At 55.5% G+C, this 21,360-nt stretch overlaps 6 protein-coding genes across 6 annotated transcripts; 2 read left to right on the top strand and 4 right to left on the bottom strand.

Annotated features, from left to right (window-relative positions):
* Positions 1-1,006: 1,006 nt before the first annotated feature.
* CMQ_1207 (major facilitator superfamily transporter) lies at positions 1,007-2,882 on the bottom strand (the record flags this gene model as incomplete). Its single annotated transcript, XM_014318286.1, has 4 exons — positions 1,007-1,667; positions 1,726-1,845; positions 1,902-2,400; positions 2,453-2,882. The coding sequence occupies 4 exons, from the start codon at positions 2,880-2,882 to the stop codon at positions 1,007-1,009; spliced, it is 1,710 nt and encodes a 569-aa protein (XP_014173761.1).
* Positions 2,883-4,196: 1,314 nt separating this feature from the next.
* CMQ_1496 (uncharacterized protein) lies at positions 4,197-4,527 on the bottom strand (the record flags this gene model as incomplete). The annotated part of the gene is given in 3 exon segments (XM_014318575.1): positions 4,197-4,326; positions 4,346-4,389; positions 4,426-4,527. 3 exon segments carry the CDS (start codon positions 4,525-4,527, stop codon positions 4,197-4,199), a joined length of 276 nt encoding a protein of 91 aa, XP_014174050.1.
* A 1,631-nt stretch (positions 4,528-6,158) lies between these two features.
* CMQ_684 (uncharacterized protein) lies at positions 6,159-6,677 on the top strand (the record flags this gene model as incomplete). Its single annotated transcript, XM_014317763.1, has 1 exon — positions 6,159-6,677. One exon carries the CDS (start codon positions 6,159-6,161, stop codon positions 6,675-6,677), a length of 519 nt encoding a protein of 172 aa, XP_014173238.1.
* Positions 6,678-13,362: 6,685 nt separating this feature from the next.
* On the top strand, positions 13,363-15,910 carry CMQ_399 (fungal specific transcription factor domain containing protein; the record flags this gene model as incomplete). Its single annotated transcript, XM_014317478.1, has 3 exons — positions 13,363-13,673; positions 14,124-14,276; positions 14,356-15,910. 3 exons carry the CDS (start codon positions 13,363-13,365, stop codon positions 15,908-15,910), a joined length of 2,019 nt encoding a protein of 672 aa, XP_014172953.1.
* Positions 15,911-16,488: 578 nt separating this feature from the next.
* Positions 16,489-18,609, bottom strand: CMQ_1171 (peptidase s33, tripeptidyl-peptidase; the record flags this gene model as incomplete). Its single annotated transcript, XM_014318250.1, has 2 exons — positions 16,489-17,247; positions 17,347-18,609. 2 exons carry the CDS (start codon positions 18,607-18,609, stop codon positions 16,489-16,491), a joined length of 2,022 nt encoding a protein of 673 aa, XP_014173725.1.
* A 645-nt stretch (positions 18,610-19,254) lies between these two features.
* On the bottom strand, positions 19,255-21,133 carry CMQ_432 (serine/threonine-protein kinase-like protein; the record flags this gene model as incomplete). Its single annotated transcript, XM_014317511.1, has 2 exons — positions 19,255-20,268; positions 20,354-21,133. 2 exons carry the CDS (start codon positions 21,131-21,133, stop codon positions 19,255-19,257), a joined length of 1,794 nt encoding a protein of 597 aa, XP_014172986.1.
* Positions 21,134-21,360: the final 227 nt, after the last annotated feature.

Genomic DNA, 21,360 nt, shown 5'->3' with positions numbered 1-21,360 from the left:
TGTCATCTGGTCTGGCGTTGTTTGTCTTGTCCTCAGGGGCGTATTTGGCTTTATTTGTTTTTTTACATTGCAGTGCTTCAATTCATAGCCTCTCCCCGTCCGAGTCTTAATCCCCTCCGCCCTACTATTTTGGGTATAATTGTTTTCTTGAGGGGCCGAGGCTATTACCAACAGTGTTGAACTCCTGCATGGAATTCGGTGGCCGGATTAAAGATGTTTTCATGATATGGTAAAATACTCCATCATAGCACAACATACTACACATACTTAAAAGTCGTAACATACAATACATAAACAAATTCGTATTTGGCTTGGTGCAAGTTGTGGCCCCGCCGCTTTGACCTGTGATATATGATAGTAAATGCCAGCGCATGCATTATATACTCCGTATGTATCACGGCCCTGGGAAGATAAGCAGTGTCGATCGATGCGGCAGAAAGGTTCCACCTGAGTGGGGGACTAGAGCTAGACTAGAAGAGGCACCGCCGTGAAGAGATAGGAAGTTGTTTACCAAGTCTAGTGCTGACGTCTATGGTAACGCGAAGCAGAGTGTACAGTACAGCTCCGAGGCTCTTCCGCACAGATCCCGGTGTCACATTGCCAAGGTTGCGGTCGTTGCCTCATTCCTGTGCAATGTTACAAACGGTGGAGACTTTACGAAATAGATGGCGGTCAGATGTGGAGAGGCACCCATCCACCGCGAGAGCGACTCGACACTGCCCTGGGTGGAGTGCCTGGTGGACATACGTCCCGCCACCAGCTGAACCGTGAGGAAAAGCAGAGTAGGCGCTAATACAAAGTAAGCAGTGCCGATATTGTAGATTCAGCTCGCTCTGGTAAAATGGCAGTCCCACGCGGGATCGCCGGCTTATCTACAAACAGCAACGGGCCTGTCTTCACCGTCATTAACGAGGCTTTCAGGCTTGGCACTTGATATACGGCAAGGCAGACAAGGCAGACAAGTTGTGATATTAGTAATCATCCCAGTTTTGCCTCAAGGCCTCCTCTAGTGCTGGAACCGAAAGTCTAGCCGCTTGTTGCCCTCGTCCTTGGTCGTCGCCAGGTAGTGTAGCCGCTGTTCTTCCGACATAGCGTTCCACCTAGCCGCCCGCTGTCTGTTCCGCCACACGTAGTACGTCTTTGCGAGCAGGTAGAGCACAATGTTCATGCACGTGATCGCGACCAGATTCTTGTCGCCGCGCTTGTACAGCGGCGCGTCGTCTTTCCGATAGATGTTAGATGCTATGATGGCGCCAGCCTGCACAAACATGTTGTAGGACGCAGCCGAGACGGTGCGCAGGCGGACTGCGTTGGAGTTGCGCGAGTTCCAGCCCACCTGGATCGGGTGCGCGTTGGGATACGCCAGCAGCACCGTGGTCATGGCATAGACCGTCCACCTGTTCGTCTGGACCGTGGCGCCCTTGTACAGCCATACGAGAAAAGGTAGCGCCCAGAACTGGCCGATCATCGCCGTCAGCGTCAGCTCGTTCCAGATCTCAGACAGATACGTGAGCAGAAGCATCAGAATGATGTGTCCGACGGTGTACGGTATCGTCAGCAGGTTGGTCTGGAACGTGTTGAAGCCAAGTCCCTTCAGCGACAGTGTCAGATACTGTGTCGGAGGCGTCATGGGGATCTGGAAGACGAGGCCTAGAGTGTACAGCGGCCTAGGTAGAAGTGTTGTCAGATGGATGAGTCAGCAAAGTGGAGAGTGCGCTGTCCTACCAGAGATCGTAGTCCTTGAGGCTTTTGAAGAGCGTCCGCGGCGTGATGGGCTCGCGGTTGTGCATGGAGCTCTTTGTCGGGTCGTCACGAATGACACGGTTGACAATGATCTTCTGTTCTCTGCAGAAGCCTGTCAGCAACAGGAGGCACCGGAAGAGCGACGAGGCAAGCCATACCTCTCGTTGAACCAGCCATTGCGGCCGCGGAACCAGCTGGCCGTCTGGCAGGGACCTGGGGGCATGAGAACAAAGGCGAGAAGGCCGATGACAAAGGTCAGCAGACCTTCCAGTAGAAACATCCATCGCCAGCCAGATCTGTCCTGGACGCCGCGCATGTGTAGCAGGCCATAGGCGAGCAGGGCCGAGATGATGTCGGCGATGCTCATGGCCGTCCAGAAAAAGCTGAGCCGGATGGACATTTCAAAGTGCTTGTAAAAGTACGACAGGTACAGGATCACGTCGGGGATGAAGCCGCCCTGCAGCATGCCAAGCAGCGCGCGCGTGGCCAAGAAGGAGGAGCGGCCGGTGATCCAGAACTGGCTAAAGGCCACGATGCTCCAGATCGTCATCTGCGCAGGGATCCAGCGGTCGGGGCCTACCCACTTGGACACCAGCTGCGAGGGCAGCTCGGCACACAGAAAGGCCAGCTTGAACACCGTGTTTCCGAGGTTGTAGTCTGTCGGTCAGAAGCAAAGGACAGCCGAAGGGACAAGGAGATCAACACACACCGTTGGTCGTCATCTTCAGGTCCTTGAGAAAGTTGTCCGTCAACGCCTGCGAGATGTTGGCCCGGTCGAGTTCCAGGGCCATGAACATGACACAGGTCCAGACCATGATGCGCACGTCGATCTTGCGCACCAGCCGGTTCTCTTCGGCCCAGGTCCAGCGGAAGAGCGGGTCGAACCGGTGCACATTCTCCCAGTCGGTGCGCGGCTGGTACTTGTCCGCTGTCTCGGCATCGTCAAACACGCTGCGCTGCGTCGCAATCGCATTGGGATCGTAGTTGCGCGCCTTCTGGAACCAAAATTGCTTCGTGTTCACCGGCGCGCCGAGCTCGGGCACGCCACCCGTAGAGCTCTGGGCGTCCGAGTCCAGCGAGCTCGAGTGGGCGACCGTGCTGAAGGCTCCTCCCTTTTCCTTGGCCAGGGTGGTCGACATGATGGACGTTGTGGGGGACAGATGAAGGATGAGGACGGGCAATGATGTGGCTGGAAATGGAAGAGTCACGAGGAAAAAGACCCATAGGCAGAGGCCTTTCCGTTACAGACGAGGACAGGGGCGAGTACATAAGTAGACGGGCAGTCGACATGGCTGCGAAGCTTTGCAACCCTCACTCTCTCTCTTTATTTCATCACATTTTTCCTTACTTCCACCAACACATGTTATTTCCTGCATCGGTCTAGCTCCTCTCCATTACGTAGACTTGGCAGCCGGTATACGGAGGATGGGGGGGGGGGGGGGGGGGACGGACAAGAACTGTCGGAAAGAAGGGATCGGCAGGATGGAAATCGAATCTTTGTTCGCATGTTCCACGCGTCCCAGCTTCTTGGGAAGTGTCCGGATGGCAACTAATACACATGCAAGAGCGGAAACCTATGATGTAGAGGAGAAAGGAAATGGAAATATTGGCACCAGAGATCTTGGCAATTTCTAGATAGGCAATTGGTGCCTGTTTCCTTGCGATTTTACCGGCATGAGTGGACAGCAGTTCAAGTATCACATCTTGGACAAAACTGCTATCTTTTGCGTCATTGCGAGGTTAGATGTCGCCGGAGGCTAATTGCATGGGGTAGAGCAAACGAGATCTCCTTTGGCCGGCCGTTCTCCATCCCGAACAAAATACTCCACGCTTTGGTCGGCATTGATAGTGATTGCGCACAACTGCGCTTGTGTGCTATGACGTGGTGGGCCTTTCGTGATCGCTAAGGCCGTTGACGCGACTAAATCCAAAACGACGAGAGGCAGTAACTGGCGTGTGCCTTTATCTGAGATCCCGCCAACATCCCGAGGCATTTTCTACCCCATGGACTATTTCCGCCAAGGCGACTATTCAAACGTCGTTGGTAAACATGCATGCTGTCTAGACAGCTTGGCGATGGGTGAAGAAGAACAAAAATCTGGCGTTATTTCGGCCCTTCTAAGCCGAGACGGCATACAATCCAGACGGTGACAACCGTCATGTTCTGTCTCTATCGATCACGACACGTTGGCCTAAATGTCATATGCCATGCACACAAGTGTTGATTGCAATTGGCCACGTTGTCTATAAAAGCACAGACAGTAGAAGGTCAAATATGCATGGCATTCTGCATGGCATATCGAAGAGGTGTAGAGGCGATGATGCGATGATGTGATGATGCCAGTGGCCAGGTTCCTTGTCCACTTCTGCCGTTAACTACTTTGATAAGAAGCAAGCGTATATATATTTTCGTGTACGTATACGCGTATGAGTTGCATCTCCAGCCAACCGTTCTACGAATCCAATCTAGGCGCATACTTGGCCTTAGTTGGACCCGGCGACGTGACAGTGCTCATGGTCGAGACAATGGCAATAGAGATGATGACGATGGTGGCGGTGGTGTTTGAGCGTGATTTTCCAGAGCTGGAATAGATTATCGCACCTGAGGTCGTCGGCAAAGGTTTGGCCGTCCTGGATGGAGGGAGTCTGTGGAGAAGAGAAAATGGAAAAATGAGTACTTACAGCAGTTTCCAGAACAGACGGAAACTTCGAGTACGTCGTCGTCAGAATACTGCCAAACCATTCGGCGCAGTAATTGATGCCAGAGTCAATGGCGAGGTTCATGACGCGGTATTGGCAAGGCTCAGGTTCCATGCAGTTAGGTTTTCAAGAGAGATTCTAAACATGATGAGGGCCAGTGCGCAAGCAGTGCGTGTGCCGTCAGCATACGTCACGTTAGGTATCACATACTGCGTCAGTCCGGGTGATATAATGCAGCTGTCGAGGCCAACAGTTTTGTTGATGTTATTGCAAGTCAGGTCAAAATGCGGGTTCCAATCGAGAACCCGGGCGTAATACAGCCCGTGATCAGCCGTAGTAGATGTACAGGTATCATTGGCCTGGACTGTGTAGGTCGAGCAGATGTGCTCGATGCAGAGCGAGTCTGAGCAAGCCGGAAGACTATTGTCGATAAGTAGGCGCATCGTGGCCACACCCTAGCTCTGAGATATGGACTGGCAGGCGTCTCCGGGCTGAATAGTATAGGAAGTGCCTGTGCAGGGGGGTGCTGCCGATCCTATGGCCGAGATGGCAGAAGTGGCGGTGGTACCGCGTTGGGCAGTAAAAGAGGAATGTAAAGGGGCAAGAAAGGGGAAGAGACACCCCCGTTAAAGGCTGGCGTTGTCGTGGTCAGGGGGTAGTCCGTGGCGCTGCAGCTCGATGTCAGCGAGACATACTCGGAGATGATGCCGCGTCGTTGAAGTGAGCTGTACCAGCATAACACCTAAGCTGTTCGACGTCGCAGTCGGCGAAGATGAGGGAGCCACCGTCTTTGATAGAGTTTGAGGGGCAGAAATTGAAGAAAGCAAAAACAAGTAAAAGACTAAAGAACACACTCAAATTGCTCCGATTCGCCCAAATTCCAATCGCCTCATATACGAATTCCCTCGGGTGGCATCCTCGAGACAGCTGTAGTCGTAGTAGTAGCACAATAATTGGGGGATGGTGTGCATGGACACGTAGTCTTCGTCAGTCAGCGGTCAGATGTCTCGGTACCATAAGCGGTGGTGACGGAGGTCTCGTAGTCAGTCAGTTATGACGACCAAGCTCCAGTGCCAATTCGGTATGCTGTTTCAGATGTAAATCTGCAGATACATCCTGTTTATCATGTCTGCTGTGTCTACTATTTCCATAAACCGTCGTGCGGTCTTGCTGCCTACATACCATTAACAGCAGTCCACTAGCTGAAAACGACTAGATCCCGCCGTAATACTGTTGCATTTGTGCCTGACTTAGCTGAAGCGAGCTAGCGCTATGATAAAGACGCGACTACTTCGTACTCCGTAGCTGCATAAGCTTTTTCTCCACTGCGCGTATTATTACGTAGCCCGAAGTATATCGGCCGAGTATGTGACTAGCAGCCAAGATTCTCTGCAGACACGGTCGCCTCGCCGCCTCTCTAATACTCTCTCGTCCCTCTTCTGCTTCCTCTCAACATCAGTATTGTCTATCGGTACGCTCAACAATGGTAGAGTCCGTGAAGTCTGTCGGAATATGTGAGCAATGAGGATTTATGCAGAGATACGAGTACGAAGACATCAATACTTGTACTGTGTGGCGCAGGCCAGCTGAAAATATAAGTCAGCGGTGCTTTACATTTGAGCCAATATCTGACACAGCTGACCTAATCCAATTCCCCCTCGGTCGTAACATCTGAGCCCTTTCGCCATACTTCCACCGGCCGCCTTCATCACACTATGGAGCATAAACCAGAAACTTGTCGGCCCCGTGCGAGTCGGCGGCCGGGTGCAAAACTCTACCAAAATCCGGTAGTCGAGGCTGCGCCGAGTCATGATGGCTCGCCCATCTTCACGGCCTACACGACCGACGAGTATGACAGCAAGCGGCCACTGTTTGCGCTGGTCGTCTATGTGACGGTGGCGGAAGCCTCAGATCCTAGCTACGTGCGCGATCTAGCGCTACAGATCCACAAAGGTATGGGGCGAGAGCGGCGAGCGCATATGATTCGCGACTACCGTCGTGATCGAATTGAGCTTGTTGGAGTGCCGGAGAAGAGACAACGGGACGATGGAGAGAGTGAGAGTGACAAGACTTGTGTGGCCCGCTGCCAGACGCACTATCTCGCCGAGGTGGCCTCGCGCATGGCTACCGGTGAATCGAACTTTTTCCTGCCGCCAACTTTTGACCCGACTGACTACACACGTCGACCGACGGTCATCCGCCGGCTGTGTTACATAGCCTTGCCCTCGGGATAGTAGTAAATATGGCCGTCGGCATCCACAAGGCGGCAAGTAACTAGCGGTGGCCAGACCAAGGGGAGCGAGAGTGTAAAACGGCGTAGTTCTAGGGAGTTAAAGAAGGGCAAAACAAAGAAGAGAGAAGATAAAGAGTAAAGAGAAAAAGCGGCTCACGCCTAACAGCACAAAGTCGTCCTTCCATAGCGGCACACACAACGCATCCCCTTGACCAGCAGCTCGTCGTAGAACCTGGGGATCTTAGAATAGCAGATGTAGTAATGGACCAAAGACGCGCAATTCAGACAGTTGAAGTTGAAAAGGTAGCTCAGCCGGGTATGAACAAACTGCATCAGTGTACTCATACTGTATAATAGACTGCTCTGCAGAAGCCTCATCATCTTCCAGCTGATGCTAGGGTCAATCATCCACAGCGTCCCGTGATGATCAAACATAGTGCGTTGTTATTAGCTGAGGAGGCAGGATGCTAAGTGAACATGTTTAGTCTTTATCTATGACCAGAAACTTATTTTTCTATATCAGTAAATACCTTGGATCCAACTGCTTAGGGAGCAGTATATCTGCTAGGCATAGTATATATTCGTAATTTGTAAAAAGCTCACCGACAAACGTAGACGTAGAGTCGTGTTATCACTCGAGAAATGTGATCCGGTCCGACGATATTCATGGCCGAAGCAATCACGGACAGAGGCTAGAAACCCCCGTTAAATGCGACAAAGAAGGATTTCTCGACGCTTGGCGGCAGGCTTTTACGGCCGTTTCACTCGAAGCACGCCGGTTTCAAGCTGTACGACAACCTGCGCAACTCGCCCGAGAACATCACAATGATCTTAACGACGTGACCAAAGAAGAGAGCGCCCATCTACTGGAATGATCCCTCGACTTAGTGCACAAAATCATGACTTTCAGGCTTGCTTCAAGTGGCAGACTGATAACGATATTGGTGAGTCTCTCTCCCTCAGCTGTGCTCGTCCCCATCGTCTCCCACATGGTTCCAACAAGACAACTATCTGGATCAACCGGAGTGTCTTATACATTATACACGGCCAAACATTTGATGACTACACCGCCCAAGGCGGGTGGCCGTATTTCGACCCCAGAGCAAGTCACGGCGTGAAGAGCTCAACGTCGGCTGGAAGATCAAAAGCATGCACTAGCTGGGGTCAATTTTTAGCAGTTTGTACGCTGTACATTGACGGCTTGTTGAAAGGTTGACGTTGTACTCGGCCTGCCGTGATCTATACATTCAGGCCGACATTTATGCTGGCTAGTGTCATATTATAGCTTGCACTGCAGCACGAAATTCCACGTACGGCCATAGATACTGGAAAGCACGGGATCCCGTCCGCTCTCCCCTAGTTAAACCAGTAATCGGCGGATTAGTAGTTGGGTCGGTGACGACCAGCGAATACCCGCTGCTGTACGTTTTTGGTCACGTTCTTTTTTTCTCTCCAATAAAGAACGGACGCACTCTTTTTTTCATTTCGGTCTTTTTCTCATTTCCTCTTTCTAATACAGCCGAACGATCGCAGTGATGGGCTTGGTTAAACACATTGGATTAAAATGTGCTAAAGTCACGTGCGCACAGGGCCCGCTTTGTGTCTGCTGATTCATTTGTGTTCCCAGTACTCCGTAGTCCGTATTGTTTTTTGGCATTTTCTTTTGTGTGTTTTGGAAGGCTTCGTTTCTGACGCGTCACTCATTGCCCTGCAGACGTCCGTTCTCGGCGTCTGCGTCCTGTGTATGCAATACGTAGACGCCGCGACACTCACCGGGCTTAGTTCTGCACTCCGGCAAATACTATGTAGTAGTGAGCGGAGCTGTCGGCGTCTGGACCCAACTTTATCAGTGGTTGTGCGCCGGCGACACCCGGAAGTGTCTGACCGAATGCTGAGAAGGGCAGAGCTGTGGTGCACCGTGTGCGCTAGTAACTGGAGCGCAAAAGTCCCGCACACAGAAACACGTCTTTCCGGCCGTTAGTCCGGACTCGATGGATGAGACCGCCATTTGCAGCACCCCTCTCTTCCAGCATATACCGTGGCACTGAGAAGATGTGAGCGCATGTGTCGACCGTCAGATTCGCTGGCCGTCCGTCATAACTGGACCACGGCAAGACCGCGGTAAAGAGGCGGAGCTGGTCGAGGTCATGGCCGGCCGATCGGCGCCGCACAGAACGTAATCATACATATGTGCAATGCGCTGTTATCTGGCTCTCGCCTGGTCAACGTGTTCGCTCTGGCTTCGGCTTCCTGCCAGCTCACTGCCGGGGCCCCTGGGGGAGCGCGAGAGGCTATCAAAGTAAGATACATCACCGGGTCGGGTGGCGGATGCTTTAGTCCATGTTTCTATTTGTCGGCCACCGCAGACTTTAGAGCTGCAAGTGAGGAATGGGGCGACAGGACAAACTAAGGCCAGCAATGGGAGCACGCGCACCGAGCAAAGAGCGAGGGCGAGATACGGGACAATAAAATAAAGCAAGTTTAATAGGGGAAAATAGTACCGAGTGCACCGCTCACTCGTATCCGTAAGAGGACCGCGGGCCAGGACAAGACGGAACAGACGGAGATGTCATTGCACGCGTTATCGGTTTCGGGCTGCTGCTTAGCGCGTCATCTTACCGGCCGTTATTCTGCACCGAAAGTGCTGGGCTTTTCCGAACGAGCCCGAGGAAGTGTCGGGGGCATAAGATAGGGGGAGCTGAAAGGGGGAGGCTTAAAAAAGCGAGCTAGTCAAGGTGACGAAAGCCGAGGGTGAGAATTGTGCAGAGCCGCCAGAGCCGGAAGAGGGGGTGAGAGTGATGCCGATGGGAAACGGCTCGGAATTGGTCGTAAACGCTCGTAAACGCTCGTAAACGCTTGTGCTGCGCTGGGGCCACCAGCCCGAGACTTCCAGGAGATGCACGAGTACTCGTACTATGTAATAACATGATAACATTACCTCGACTGTGCCTCCCCAGAAGAAAATAGACAGGCCAGAAAACTGGGGAGGCCTCGGAATCCCGGCTTGCGTCACCAATATCGCAGGCCAGACTTGGTCCGGATTCCTCGCTCGTACTCTTATTGGTGAGTGTATTTTTATCTCGCACTTCACATAGTACGGCCCAGGGAGCGTCGGCTACGGCGGACAGTGACGTAGGAGACTGTCTGGCCGGGAGCGAAATGGGGGCACGGCTCCGGCATCGAAAGATGTGCGCGTGATTTAACCGGACGTGGAGAGCTAAGCTGGGTGGTCTTACGAGGGCCCAGAGGCCACGAGCAGCCAACAAGTCACGCCCCAATAAGCGCCAACCGAAAGAGTCGCGGGATGGAACTGCTGCCAGACCATTTGCGACGCTTCTGCGCCCATTGTGCGTTCTGCTCGGCGGCTGTCTACTATGTAAGGCGTGAGGAGACACGGCGCGACGGAGGACAGGGAACGGGAAATGGGAAATAGGAAATGAGAGATGGGGAGAGAAAAGGAGGGGTAAGAGAGAAGAACGGATGATCTTCGGCGAACCCGCGAAGATGGATCAGATCGCCATCTCTTCGTCTGGGGCCGAATGGAGGGAAAGGAAGGAAGAGGGTGAAGGAGCAATAGGGCACCGGACAGTTCGTATTTGGGTTCTGGAAGCGGTCAGCCGACCGTCTCCGTGCTCTGGAAGCTGGTTCGGGCCCGGTTGCACCGCGACACGTAGGCCAGACAGCAGGAGAGGGAACGGATTATGCGCCAGAAAGAGACACGGCCGACGAAAAAAGCAATCCATGCCCAGCGCCATTTTGGAAAGGCGGAAAATATGGGGCCTGCCATTCAGTCTTGGCGGCCGGAGCTATTTGGGGGGAAAAGGGAAGGAAGGGGAGGGGGTGGAGGCAGCAATGGACAGGACGAGGAACAGAAAGAGAGACAAAGCGCAGAGAACGACGCAGGTGGGTGCACTTACGACGTACGGCCAGGACGAAGGACGAGAGAGCATCAGCAGAAGCACGGGGACACGAAATGGAGGGGGGCAAGGGGCGTCTGTTTGCTGAGCGGCACGGCGTACGACATTGCCATGTATGGTGTCTTTGTACTCGTATGGCGGCTGCATCTGGAGGCGTTTTTTTTTTTCTTTCTTTTCTCTTTTCTTTTCTTTTTCTTTTTCTTTTGGCTGTTTGCTTTTTCTTGTTTCCTTCTTGTTCTGGCCTACCTCTGTTTTTTTTTCGTTTTTTCCGTCTTTTCGCGTCTTTGTCCTGTGGCCCAAGCCTTCCGCGTTTTAGTCCTACCCCTGCACAGCGAACAGGGCGGTCGCGACCAACCAGCGTCGAGGAAGGAACGTCGCTCCTCACGGCGACGGCCGGAGTACCGTGTTTCCTGTTCGTGTCTGGCAGTGCGCGACAATACTCGCAAGCACATGTCTCTACCGCCCGCCGGGCATGCGACCACACTGGAAGGGGGGGGGCGGGTTTTGCACAGGCCGGGGCGCCGAGAATGGCACACGCCTGGTCTAGCATGCGGCCATTCCAGCGTTAGGCACCATGTGCCACCCGAGGCTGGTGCAGGCGCTGGCGCCGGACACCGGCACCGCCTTTCCCCTCTGGCTGTCAGGAGAGAGGAGAAGGGGAAAGGGGCGGGCAGGAGAAACGGTGTGCTCCGTACGTCGTAGGAGCTTGCCGAAAAGGAGAGGCCACATACGAGACTCGTAACATGTAAGAGCCCTCTACTCCGTACACGTTGCGCTCTCTGCACGGTCTGCACGCCGTTTGTCTTCCCTGCTCGTCAAAGCAGAAGACGAGGCGTCGCGGCCGGGAAATTAGAGCTGCTCGTAAAAGAGCTTTGGGGAAGCCGACGAGTGCCGCCCCCACAATTGCAATTACGGAGTACAACCTGGCAGCTGGCAGGCACACACCTCTTGCCGGTCGCTCCTTTGGGGGCCAGGCTGCACTGCGCTGCTGGGCCAGGCCTCGACCGGCCTACGACGATGACCGCCCACTCGTCCACCGCCCCTGCCGTCCACCGCCTACCGCGTCAGACGATAGCTGCCACGGCTCACAAACGCCGGCAGCAGCCCAGCAGCCGCCCCCAGCAGCCGCTTATGTACACAGTCGTTGTACATGGTACTCATACGGAGTACTGAGCAGCCCAGATGCCTGGCTGCCCAGCTGCCCAGCTGCCCAGCCCATCTGCCCATCCCGGCCCCAGCTGCCCAGCGGCGCCGCCGCCTCACCTCTCCTTCTCGGCAACGTACGCTGCCAGCACGACCAACAGCCCACAGCCACTGCTCACTGCCCACTGCCCACCCGAGGGAGACAGTATGATCTGCGGCGCCAGCACGGTCCGGAGGCGGGCCAGCCTGCTGCCCCCTTCCATGTCTCGTCTTCTTTTGTGCAGCTTTCTCTGGTCGTTCTGCCTGCGCATCTGCATTCGCCGGGCCGACCTGCGGCTGCGTTCGTGCTGCGCCGACAGCTGAATGCAATTCTCAGCGCGTCCTGCATCGCGCATCTCAACTCTCATCTCTCTCATCTTTTCCGCTCTTCTTCTTTTCGCCTGACTCTTCGCGATTTTCTCTCCTCTCTCCCGCCGTCCGGCCTGCCGTCGCCTCCGCCGGTCGTAGCTGCCTGCAACAGGCTCCATACTTGTACTCGTACCGAATCGTACCGCCTCTGGCCGTCAGAGGCAGTGGCGACCTGGTGCTCCGGCGACGCCAAGCCCCTGCGTCCCTGCGCTCTTGGCCAGCAATGGAAGGGGCCCACTTTTCTTCTCGCCTGCTCTGCTGCTCGCGTCCGTCCCTTCCCCTTCGAACCCCGGCATCATCACCCGATCCGCCCGCGGCGCTCTTTCCTTTCCGTCTTCCCTGTCCACCACTGCGCTTTATTATTTTTATTTTATGTCCTTTGCTGCTTTATTTCGCCTTGCGCTGTCCATCGGAGCTTTGACTTACGCCCCCCTTTTCTCCCTCTGCCCCCCCCCTCCACGCGCACCCCCCCCCCTCACCCCCCAAAATCGTCAACCGCCGCCCCGTCCGTCCGCCTCCTTCTCTCGTCCTCCTCAGGCCCCAATTTTTTATCCCGTCATCCGCCCACCGCCCACCGCCCACCGCCTACCGCCCACCGCACCTTCCTCCTACCGCGCGAAGTCCTTCGCTGCACCGCCAACATACCGCCCGTCTCATTCTACCGCCCCCTCCTTCCACAACCTTCCGTTTTTTCCCTCTCAGCTGGAAAGAATCTTACGGCTTCCTCCTCTCTTCCATCTTCCTTTCTCCATTTCCCACATCCCACGCCCAATTCACACGTCGACCCTCGAACCGGCAAGTCTCATCGGCCACGGCAGAGAGACGTGCAGCAACAAAAATCCCGAAGCTACCTGAAGGCGCCCAGCTTGCCTAGCAGCAACCCAGCTAAATTCCCCAGCCTCTCCACCCCGCGCGTTTCGCGTGCTGTCCGCCCGAAGCTCCGTAGCTGTCGCCGGCCGTCTTCTTTGCCACCTGTCTCTTATTTCCCCTGCCGGCCTCTTCCTTCTCGCTCTTTTCCCTCTTTTCCTCCTCTTTTTCCTTTTCCCTTTTCCCACCTATCCACTCCGGCTTTGTCTCCGGACTCGCGCATCCCTTTCGTCCTGCTGTCTCTGTTCTTCACACCTCCGCACACCTGTTGCTCAATAAAGCGTGTCTTCCTCCACTCCCAGCTTCTTCCGCATCGCCGCCTCATCCTCGCTTCTGCATCGCCACCCCACGATGTCGACCATCGTACGCGCCACGGCCCTTCGCGCCGGCGGCGCCTGTGTCCGCTGCCGCAAGGGAAAGACAAAGTGCGTCTACGAAAACGGCCGAGCACCGTGTCGAAACTGCGCCAAGGGCATGCACGAATGCTATTTGCCCTCGGAGTCCATGAGCCATGGTGGTCATGGCGTCTCTCCAGCTCGGATCCCCCAGCGCAGCCGCGAGTCCCTTTCGGGTGACAGCCGGGCTACTGGCGGTGTTGGTGCCGACCGTCCAGCTCCTAACCTGTCGGCCGCATCGAGGCATCCTGCCATCGGCATTGAAAAGTGAGTATATTCTCTTTGTTTCACACCTGCATTACAACTGCTACTCTTTTCGCCGTCCGTTAGCTCCCTTCCTGCTTTCTTGTCTCAGTCGAAACTTCCGTGACCTGGAAAATCATCCCTTCTGTCTGCTTGCTGCATATGCCCTCTGTCTACCCTCTCTTCCTCTTGCAGACGGTTAGCCTTTTCATCGGCCTCTAAGCTTGTCTTGTAACGGTTCTCCCTGCAAACTTCCCCACTTCAGTCTAGACCCGCTCGCCTTCATCCTACGAAACATTCCTACAGTCTACCCCAATGTGTCCTCTCGTGTGTTGCGGAGTAGTACATACAGCACCACCCCGTCTTCAGACACCTGTTACGGTGCTGCTATCCTTACTACTCTCTGCCCCACCACCCTTCTCGAAACACCACCTGCTCTTATCACTTCAAGCGCTTTACTAACCATGGCTCTAGACTCACTCCCGAGCTTATGGCCGAATGCGAACGAGTCATCTCCAAGACTCTCCCAGCATGTGTGGCCTTTCATAAGCCGTCTTTCCTGCAACAACTCAAAAGCGCTACTCTCGACCCATCTATGGTCCACGCTTTACTTACCATTGCTTCTCGGTACGTGTCAATGCCTCTATTTACTACTGGCCTTTTTCTCTGTTGGCCCTTTCTTCGAGAGCTTTACTAACGTATCTAGGTATTCACCAAATTTGACCCGCCGGTATGGAGGTCACGGTGGCGGGACTGCTGCGGCCGAGCACTTTGCTCAGAAGACGATCAATCTGATCATGCAGTCCCTCGACCACCCCACCCTCGGTGACATACAGGCTCTTTGCCTTCTGGTGATCCATGAGTGGGGTTGTCGCAATGCCGTTCGTGCTTACATCTACCTCGGCCAAGCCGCGCGCATGGCCCAGATGTATCGCATCGTCCAGACGCACCAAACGACCGATGCGGACAACTTTCTCAAGGAAGAGGCTTTCCGCCGTACGCTGTGGTTGATCTACGTCCTCGACTGCTTCTTGACCAGCAGCCCTGGCCGCCATCCCGCCTTGTCCTCGCTCGACATTGCAGACGTCGCTCTGCCTTGTCAGGATATGAACTTTAATTTCGGCAGCCCGGTCTTTGTCCGTACTCTTACCGGTGCTGCACCTGGCGTGGCTCCTGATCCGGATGCTCCACTCGCCGACGTTGGCGAGTTCGCCTACATTGTCCTCGCGACGAAGATCTGGCGCAGTGTTGTCGAGATGATGACGACAACAACGATCGACAACTTCTCCAACTCTCGATGTGTCGATCTGGATGCTGAGATCGACGCCATCCGCCAAGGCCTTCCAGTGCACTTCGCCGACAAGGCAGGCCAGATCAATCTCCACATCACCATGGGCAGTGGCTTCACATATGCCATGATCCATTGTCTGCTTCAGTGCGCCACGATATTCGTGAACCGGCGACAGATTCTCCAGTTTGTCACCACGGACAACTTCAATGCCGACGATTGGCATGCTAGTGGCACAGACAGCCATTTGATTGATAACGTCTTTGCGGCATCACACAGCATTATCTCCATGCTTGTTGCCCTCGAAACCGGCGCGGACAAGGATTCAATTCTGTGCTTCCCCATTGTGATGTTGTTCTCGGCCTTCACGGCAGGCTCGACTATCGCCTACTTGTACCTCAAGGGCCTTGCACCGCCCAGCGTCCGGGAAACAGCGTCGTACATTGTGCGCGACAGCCTGCGCCTGATGAACGACGGTGCCGAGTCATGGCCACTGGTGATGCCCTGGAACCGCCATTTAACAGTCATGGCCAAGGTCATGCGCGATGTCAACGCCCGTGATGAGCATCCCGACTCGCCTGACGGATTGAAGCCGGTTCACGACTCGCCGTACATGAAGGACGACGCCTCGTCGCAACCCGACACGAACCCAGATGCCATGGAGTATGAGCAGCAGAACGCAGCTTCGTCTCAGGAAGCCGCCAACTTGACGGAACGAAACAGTGAGCCACCACCGCCGAGACGCACTGGCATTGCCACTATTAATGGCGGATCAGCTGGCGCGACCACACCGGCCACAGCCAGCCCCCCTGCGCATCCGGTGGGGAAGCTGGAGTCTCCCGAGCCGCGAAACTTGTCGCCAAACCCGCCGGGTCCCAGTGTGGACATCAATGCCAAGGAGCTGTGCAGTGCCTTTGAAAGACAGCTGCTGGAGCTGGACGACCTTGCAGCGTTCATGGGCGGTGGAGTATGAGCAGCCCAGAAGTTTGCGGTGCTCGACGGTGATTTCTCTTTATTATGTCTCTTATGAACCCTCCCCTCCTCCTCGCCTCGTGCATAATCAAGCGCCCCTGGATTTGGGCGCTTAAGTTGGGTTCTGTCTGTTATTTTTTTTGTAATTCTTTTTTCAAAGTCACAGGAGCTGTGCTACGAATGTGTTTGGGTTTCGGAGTCGGTGTCAGTGTCAAGTTGAAGGATCAACGTTGTGTGTTTCATGTAATCCAATATGTATGTATACTGTGGCGACAGCAGGGTGGCAAACGGGACGACGAGGGGATGGGCGAAATGTACTGTAGGACACACTGGAGAATGGCGTTTGACCTTCGGCCGGTGGCTAAGTCAAGTTCTGAGAACGGACTAACGTGGCAGTCTGTATTTTGAGGACGATCTACTTTCTCAGTTTTCTGCCTGCTGATATGTTCATCCACTTGCCTGAGGAGCTGTGTGCATTTGTTTCTTTGTTTCTTTTTTTCATAGCAGCGAGATGTTTAGTTTGTATGTATGAAGACGAAGACAATGAGTAATCGAATGGATGTGGTCTTTCTATTTCGATCAGGAGCCGTGGCGCATGAGGCCTGGGTTCCACAGCATCATCTCGCGCATGTGGTCCTGCCAAACGGCCACGGGGTCTTCGGACGGCGAGTCTTGTTTGCCGAGGCCGTAGAGATAGGGCTTCTCATTGGCGTAGCAGGGCGTCTCGGAGTCTTCGGGGATGCGGCCGTGGAGGATGAGGTCACGCAAGACAGTGTCAGTGCAGTCGGAGGGGTCAGCGTTGGACGAGTGGCCGTAGCCGTGGTGGACGACGAGGCGAGCGTTTGGGTGGCCCATGGCGGCGGCCAATCGGCGGCCATTGCGCAAGGGAGTAGCAGGGTCGTAGGTCTCGGCGACAAGCAAGACCGGATTGGCGAGGGTGCGGTTGAGGGGGCCTCGGTAGACGCCGGCGGGCTTAGGCCAGTGGTCAGAGTAGTGGCGACAGGGCAGGACGTTGTAGAAGCGCGAGTTGCCAGAGATCCAGGAGGTCTGGGTCATGTTGGCCCAGAGGCGGTCCCACCAGCGGACGCCGTCTGGGGGCTGGGGGGCGTCAAAGGCGTCGGCGCAGATGACAAGCATGCCGAGCTCGTCGGAGCTCGGGGCCGAGACCGGGACCGAAGCCGGGGCCGAGCCAGGCACCGTCGGACAAGTTTCGGGACCGGAGGCGGGGACGCTGGGGTCGTACTGCCAGACGAAGTTGTCGGTAAGGGCGGCAGCGATAGTAGCGTTGCCGTACTCGAGGTCGAAGAGCATTTGGGCGACGTGTGGCCAGGTGCGTGGCTGATAGAGGGCGCTATAAACAGCGGCAACGAGGGCGGAGTAGGTGATGATGGCGGGACCAGCGGTGGCGGTAGTGGCGACGGCGGGACGGGCGAGCACATCGTCAAAGAGGCGAGCCATACGGTGTTCAAGAGCGTCGACCGTAGGCGGGAAGCTGCCGACGCTGCGAGGGCCTGGCCGAGCGAGAGCGCAGTGTTGAGGTCCGGCAGCGAGACATTCGCCGAGGAAGCCGTCGCGCCAAGCATGGGTCACATTGTCGAGCGAGGCCCAGCCGAAGCCACCGAGCTGCCATTCGTCGGGCACGAACTCGGTGCCGTCTAGGATGACGCGGCCGACGCGGTGCGGAAACAGGTTCGCGTACGTCTGCCCAATGCCAGTGCCATAGCTGACGAGGTAGCCGGTCAGCTGGGGTTCGGCCAGTGCGGCGCGCACGGCGTCCAGGTCACGTGCCACCATCGCCGTCCCCACAAACCGGCCGAGGTCGCCGAGTGTCTGCCGGCAAGCCCGCATCGTCGCCGCGTACATGGCGTCGGCCACGGCCAGCTGTCCGGCCGTCTCTTTGCCAGCCACCTCCCGGTATCGGTGCGTCAGCTGCCACCACCGGTCCCGGTCCGCGTCGTATGGAAAGCAAGCCGCCGCCGGCTGCGTCGCGTTGACCCCTCGCGGATCCCAGCCGAGCACGTCGAGCTGACCACCGGACAGTCGCGCCGACAGCCGCTCACCCATCCGCCACACGTACCCCGTCCCGCTGCCACCCGGTCCGCCCGGCTCCACCACAATCGTCCGCTCGCTGCGCCCGCCGCGGTCGCTGCTCGTGCCCGAGCCATCAGCTGCCCGCGCCAGCCCCGACACCTGGAACTTGGTCACGGCCAGGCGCGTGATCCGGCTGTCCGTCGCGTTCGTCCAGTCCAGTGGTACGTCCAGATAGCCGCACAGATAGATGCCCCGGCCGGCATACGGATCCAGGTTGCTGCTGTCATTATCGCTTTCCGTCCGGTTGCCCCAGCTCCAGTGCGACGGGTCCGGTTCGTAGAGCCCGGCCCAGCTCTTGTCCGGCTCGCCATCGTCTAGCGCTGGTGGCCGCGTCCGGTTGGTGCACGGTTGGAAGCGGAAAGGATCGTCTGCTTGCGGGAAGCGTCCATAGGGAAATGTCTCTTTGGTATCACTGCAGTGCTCCGAGCCAATATCTAGAAAGGTGAGGCCGTTTCTCGTCAGGTGGCGCACCGCGAAGAGACCCAGGACGCCTGCTGCAAAGCGCGCAAGACGTCGTTTGCCGGTCGATCGCAGTCGGCCATGGCGCAGTTGTGCCCATGGAGGCAATGGTGGCGGAAAGGCCGACGAGTCTGGCGCCAACTTCTCCATCGTTGTGTGGTGTGCACGGAGTAGAGGAAGGAGGAACGATAGGAAACAGGAGAATAGTGAAGAAAGCGTCCGCACCTTCCGTTTTGGGCTCGTTGCAACGTCACGTGCACCGACATCAGGCCCTCTTTAGCGATACAAAGTCTCGACTAGGGTGGGAAATAAAACAGTAACAATCAGTCTGAAACACTATTGCGAATCTCTTTCTTTACAAATGAGTCCGTGGTCCATGGAACAGCATTTTTGGCAACATGTACGAAGTACACACTCATCAAAACCTGGTGTCGAGCACGGTCTTATTAGCTGCACCCTCTCCTAATCAACACGACTCAATAGTAGATGAGGTCCAATCAAGAACGAGACCATATTCATCGTACTGCATAGCTCTCACCTAGTTCTATGAAACTAGTACTCCTCCTTAATCGCACAATGGCTTCTGTAACACTTCGCCTTCCTCTTATACTAGCAACCACAATCTATTCGCGGGCAGACTGTGTACACGCTATATAACTTTATATACATACTACTACTATGGCTCCCTTATGCAAACCCAATTCTGCTTGCCCAACTCTGTTTGTTTGCCGGAGTTAAAATTTACGTTTGAATATCTACAACCAACTTCAAATACTTGCCCCGAGGGCTACTTCTTCACCTGAACCTGAACAGATTCTCTCTCTCGTTGGGCAGATTTTCCAATTTCTTGTCAGGAAATTGTCCCACGGTCAAATAACCCAGTTGCAACGTCAATTCCATCTCGTCTGTCCCCTGGCTGTTGCCAGGATTGTTACTACGGCCGGATACGGAGACGTGTTGGGGCCAGCGGGCCTGGGCTTGTGGATTCGGCTGCGGCGGCTGCGGCGGCGGCATCCGTACCAGTTCTGGGACCTGCTCAAGCGGAGTCGTGAGACCTTTCCCTTCAAAGCGATAGACCAGAATCTGCGCGGCCGATGCCCGACGCCGTGGGTCTGCCCAGGCCATGTCGAACACGTCCTCGATGGACGGCGACAGCAAATGCTTCTTTGCCTTGTTTTCCGGGTTCCCTGGCAACAAACTCTCCACCATGCGACCGACCTGGTGGCTGCCGGCGCGACTCGCAGCCTGCAGCTTCTTCTGGAACCACTGCTCGCTGTTGGTGTACAGATCGGCCACCCACAGCATGCTGACAAAGAGCGACCAGACATCCATGTTGGGCGTCTGCATCCTGTCCCTGCCACCGGCCTGAAGCTTCTCAAACATCTGGGCCATCTCGGGAGCCATGAAGAGCGGCGTTCCGGCTAGCGTGCTGGCATAGTCCTGGGAGTTGACTAGCCCGAGATCGCCGAGGCGAAAGTGGTAATCCTGGGGGCGGGGTCTCTGGGTTTTGTAGGACGGGAAGGGGGAACGCGGCTGCCGAAGCGTGTAGAGAATGTTTTCGGGCTTGACGTCGCGGTGGATCATCTTGTGCGAGGCCAGAAAATCGAGGGCCTGCAGCATGTGGTGCAGGGTGGTTTCCCAGACCACGTCTTCCAGATAGAGGAAACCGTCGCCGAATTCCAGGTCCTCACTCTGGACGAGCCTCTCGACAAGCGACTGGAGTGTACCGTCTTCGAGTTCCAGCATAACCTGAACCTGTTCGTGGGGCACCAGCTGGTGGTTGTATCCAAGGAACTTGACAATGTGCGGCTACATGATTGGTGGGTGGCGGATAAGCCACAATCCGAGGCATGGCTAGAAAAGGGAGAGGAGAGAGATTAAGAGAAGAGCTTACATGGGTGAGTTTGGCGAGGACTCGCACTTCGCGTTCCAGATGCTCTATGAATTTTCTGTCTCGGGTTTGCGGAACCTGGATATACTTCACGGCTAGCAGGTTGCCCGTGTCCACGTTGATCTTTTTGTGCACAGAGCCAAACGTGCCCGCCCCGAGTGCAGAGTCGCCTTCGGGCGAGCATAAGCGTATGCGGGATTGCCTGGGCAGTGGCAAGTTCGACAACGTAGTGGCTGGGTCCCAGACATCGATTGTCTGGTCGAGGGCTGCATCGAATCGGAGATGGCTTTCGATTTGCAGCTGTAGCGTCTGGTCGCCGTCGTCCTTTTGCGTCCTCCACACAAGCCGGAACTTGATCAGATCCCCACCGGTGCCTCCCATGCCGATAATGGTGTTGATCTTCCGCGTGACGGCGACCTTGCGCGCACCTCTGAAGCCCTGGCCGCGGTCGAGCGAAAATACCTCATCTCCAAAGACCTCGCACGTCTGGCTCGGCGAGCGGTCACAGAACATGACAATCTTGGAAGATGGATTGACTTCGAACGAGCATTGGATGCGTGAAATGTACGGCTCGTCTACCACCACGTCGCCGCATCGTCCCAGCGTTGCGAGAGTCCCACAGTCTCCCAGTTTCGTCCGAGTACGGCCGATATCCAAGGCATGGCGGCGGACGCCATCCACGACAAGGATTGAGGCGATCCCGATGTTTTCCTTGGCTTTGACAACTTTTGCCGCGGCCGCGTTCAATGGTAATAGAGAAAATAGAGCAAGATGATGGGACATGACAGTTATAACGTAAGCAAAAATGTTCACAGTGTGTAGGCAAACCAAGGAAGAAGATACGAAAAAAGGGGCGTGGTGTTAAGATTGTGGTAGGTCTGTTGTATCACGTGCAAAATCAATCCGCCAACTCGTACTCCGTACTCCGTACATCAGCGGCAAACTGTGGTTTAGTGGCATATGTTGTAGGTGCGGATAGCGGGGAGAGTTTGTGCTAAAAAACTACGCTA

This window comes from Grosmannia clavigera (genome assembly GCF_000143105.1).
Source record: "Grosmannia clavigera kw1407 unplaced genomic scaffold GCSC_140, whole genome shotgun sequence".
In the NCBI taxonomy this organism is placed as follows: domain Eukaryota; kingdom Fungi; phylum Ascomycota; class Sordariomycetes; order Ophiostomatales; family Ophiostomataceae; genus Leptographium; species Leptographium clavigerum.
Note: the sequence above shows the minus strand (reverse complement) of the source record. Positions and strands in the feature narration are given on the sequence as shown.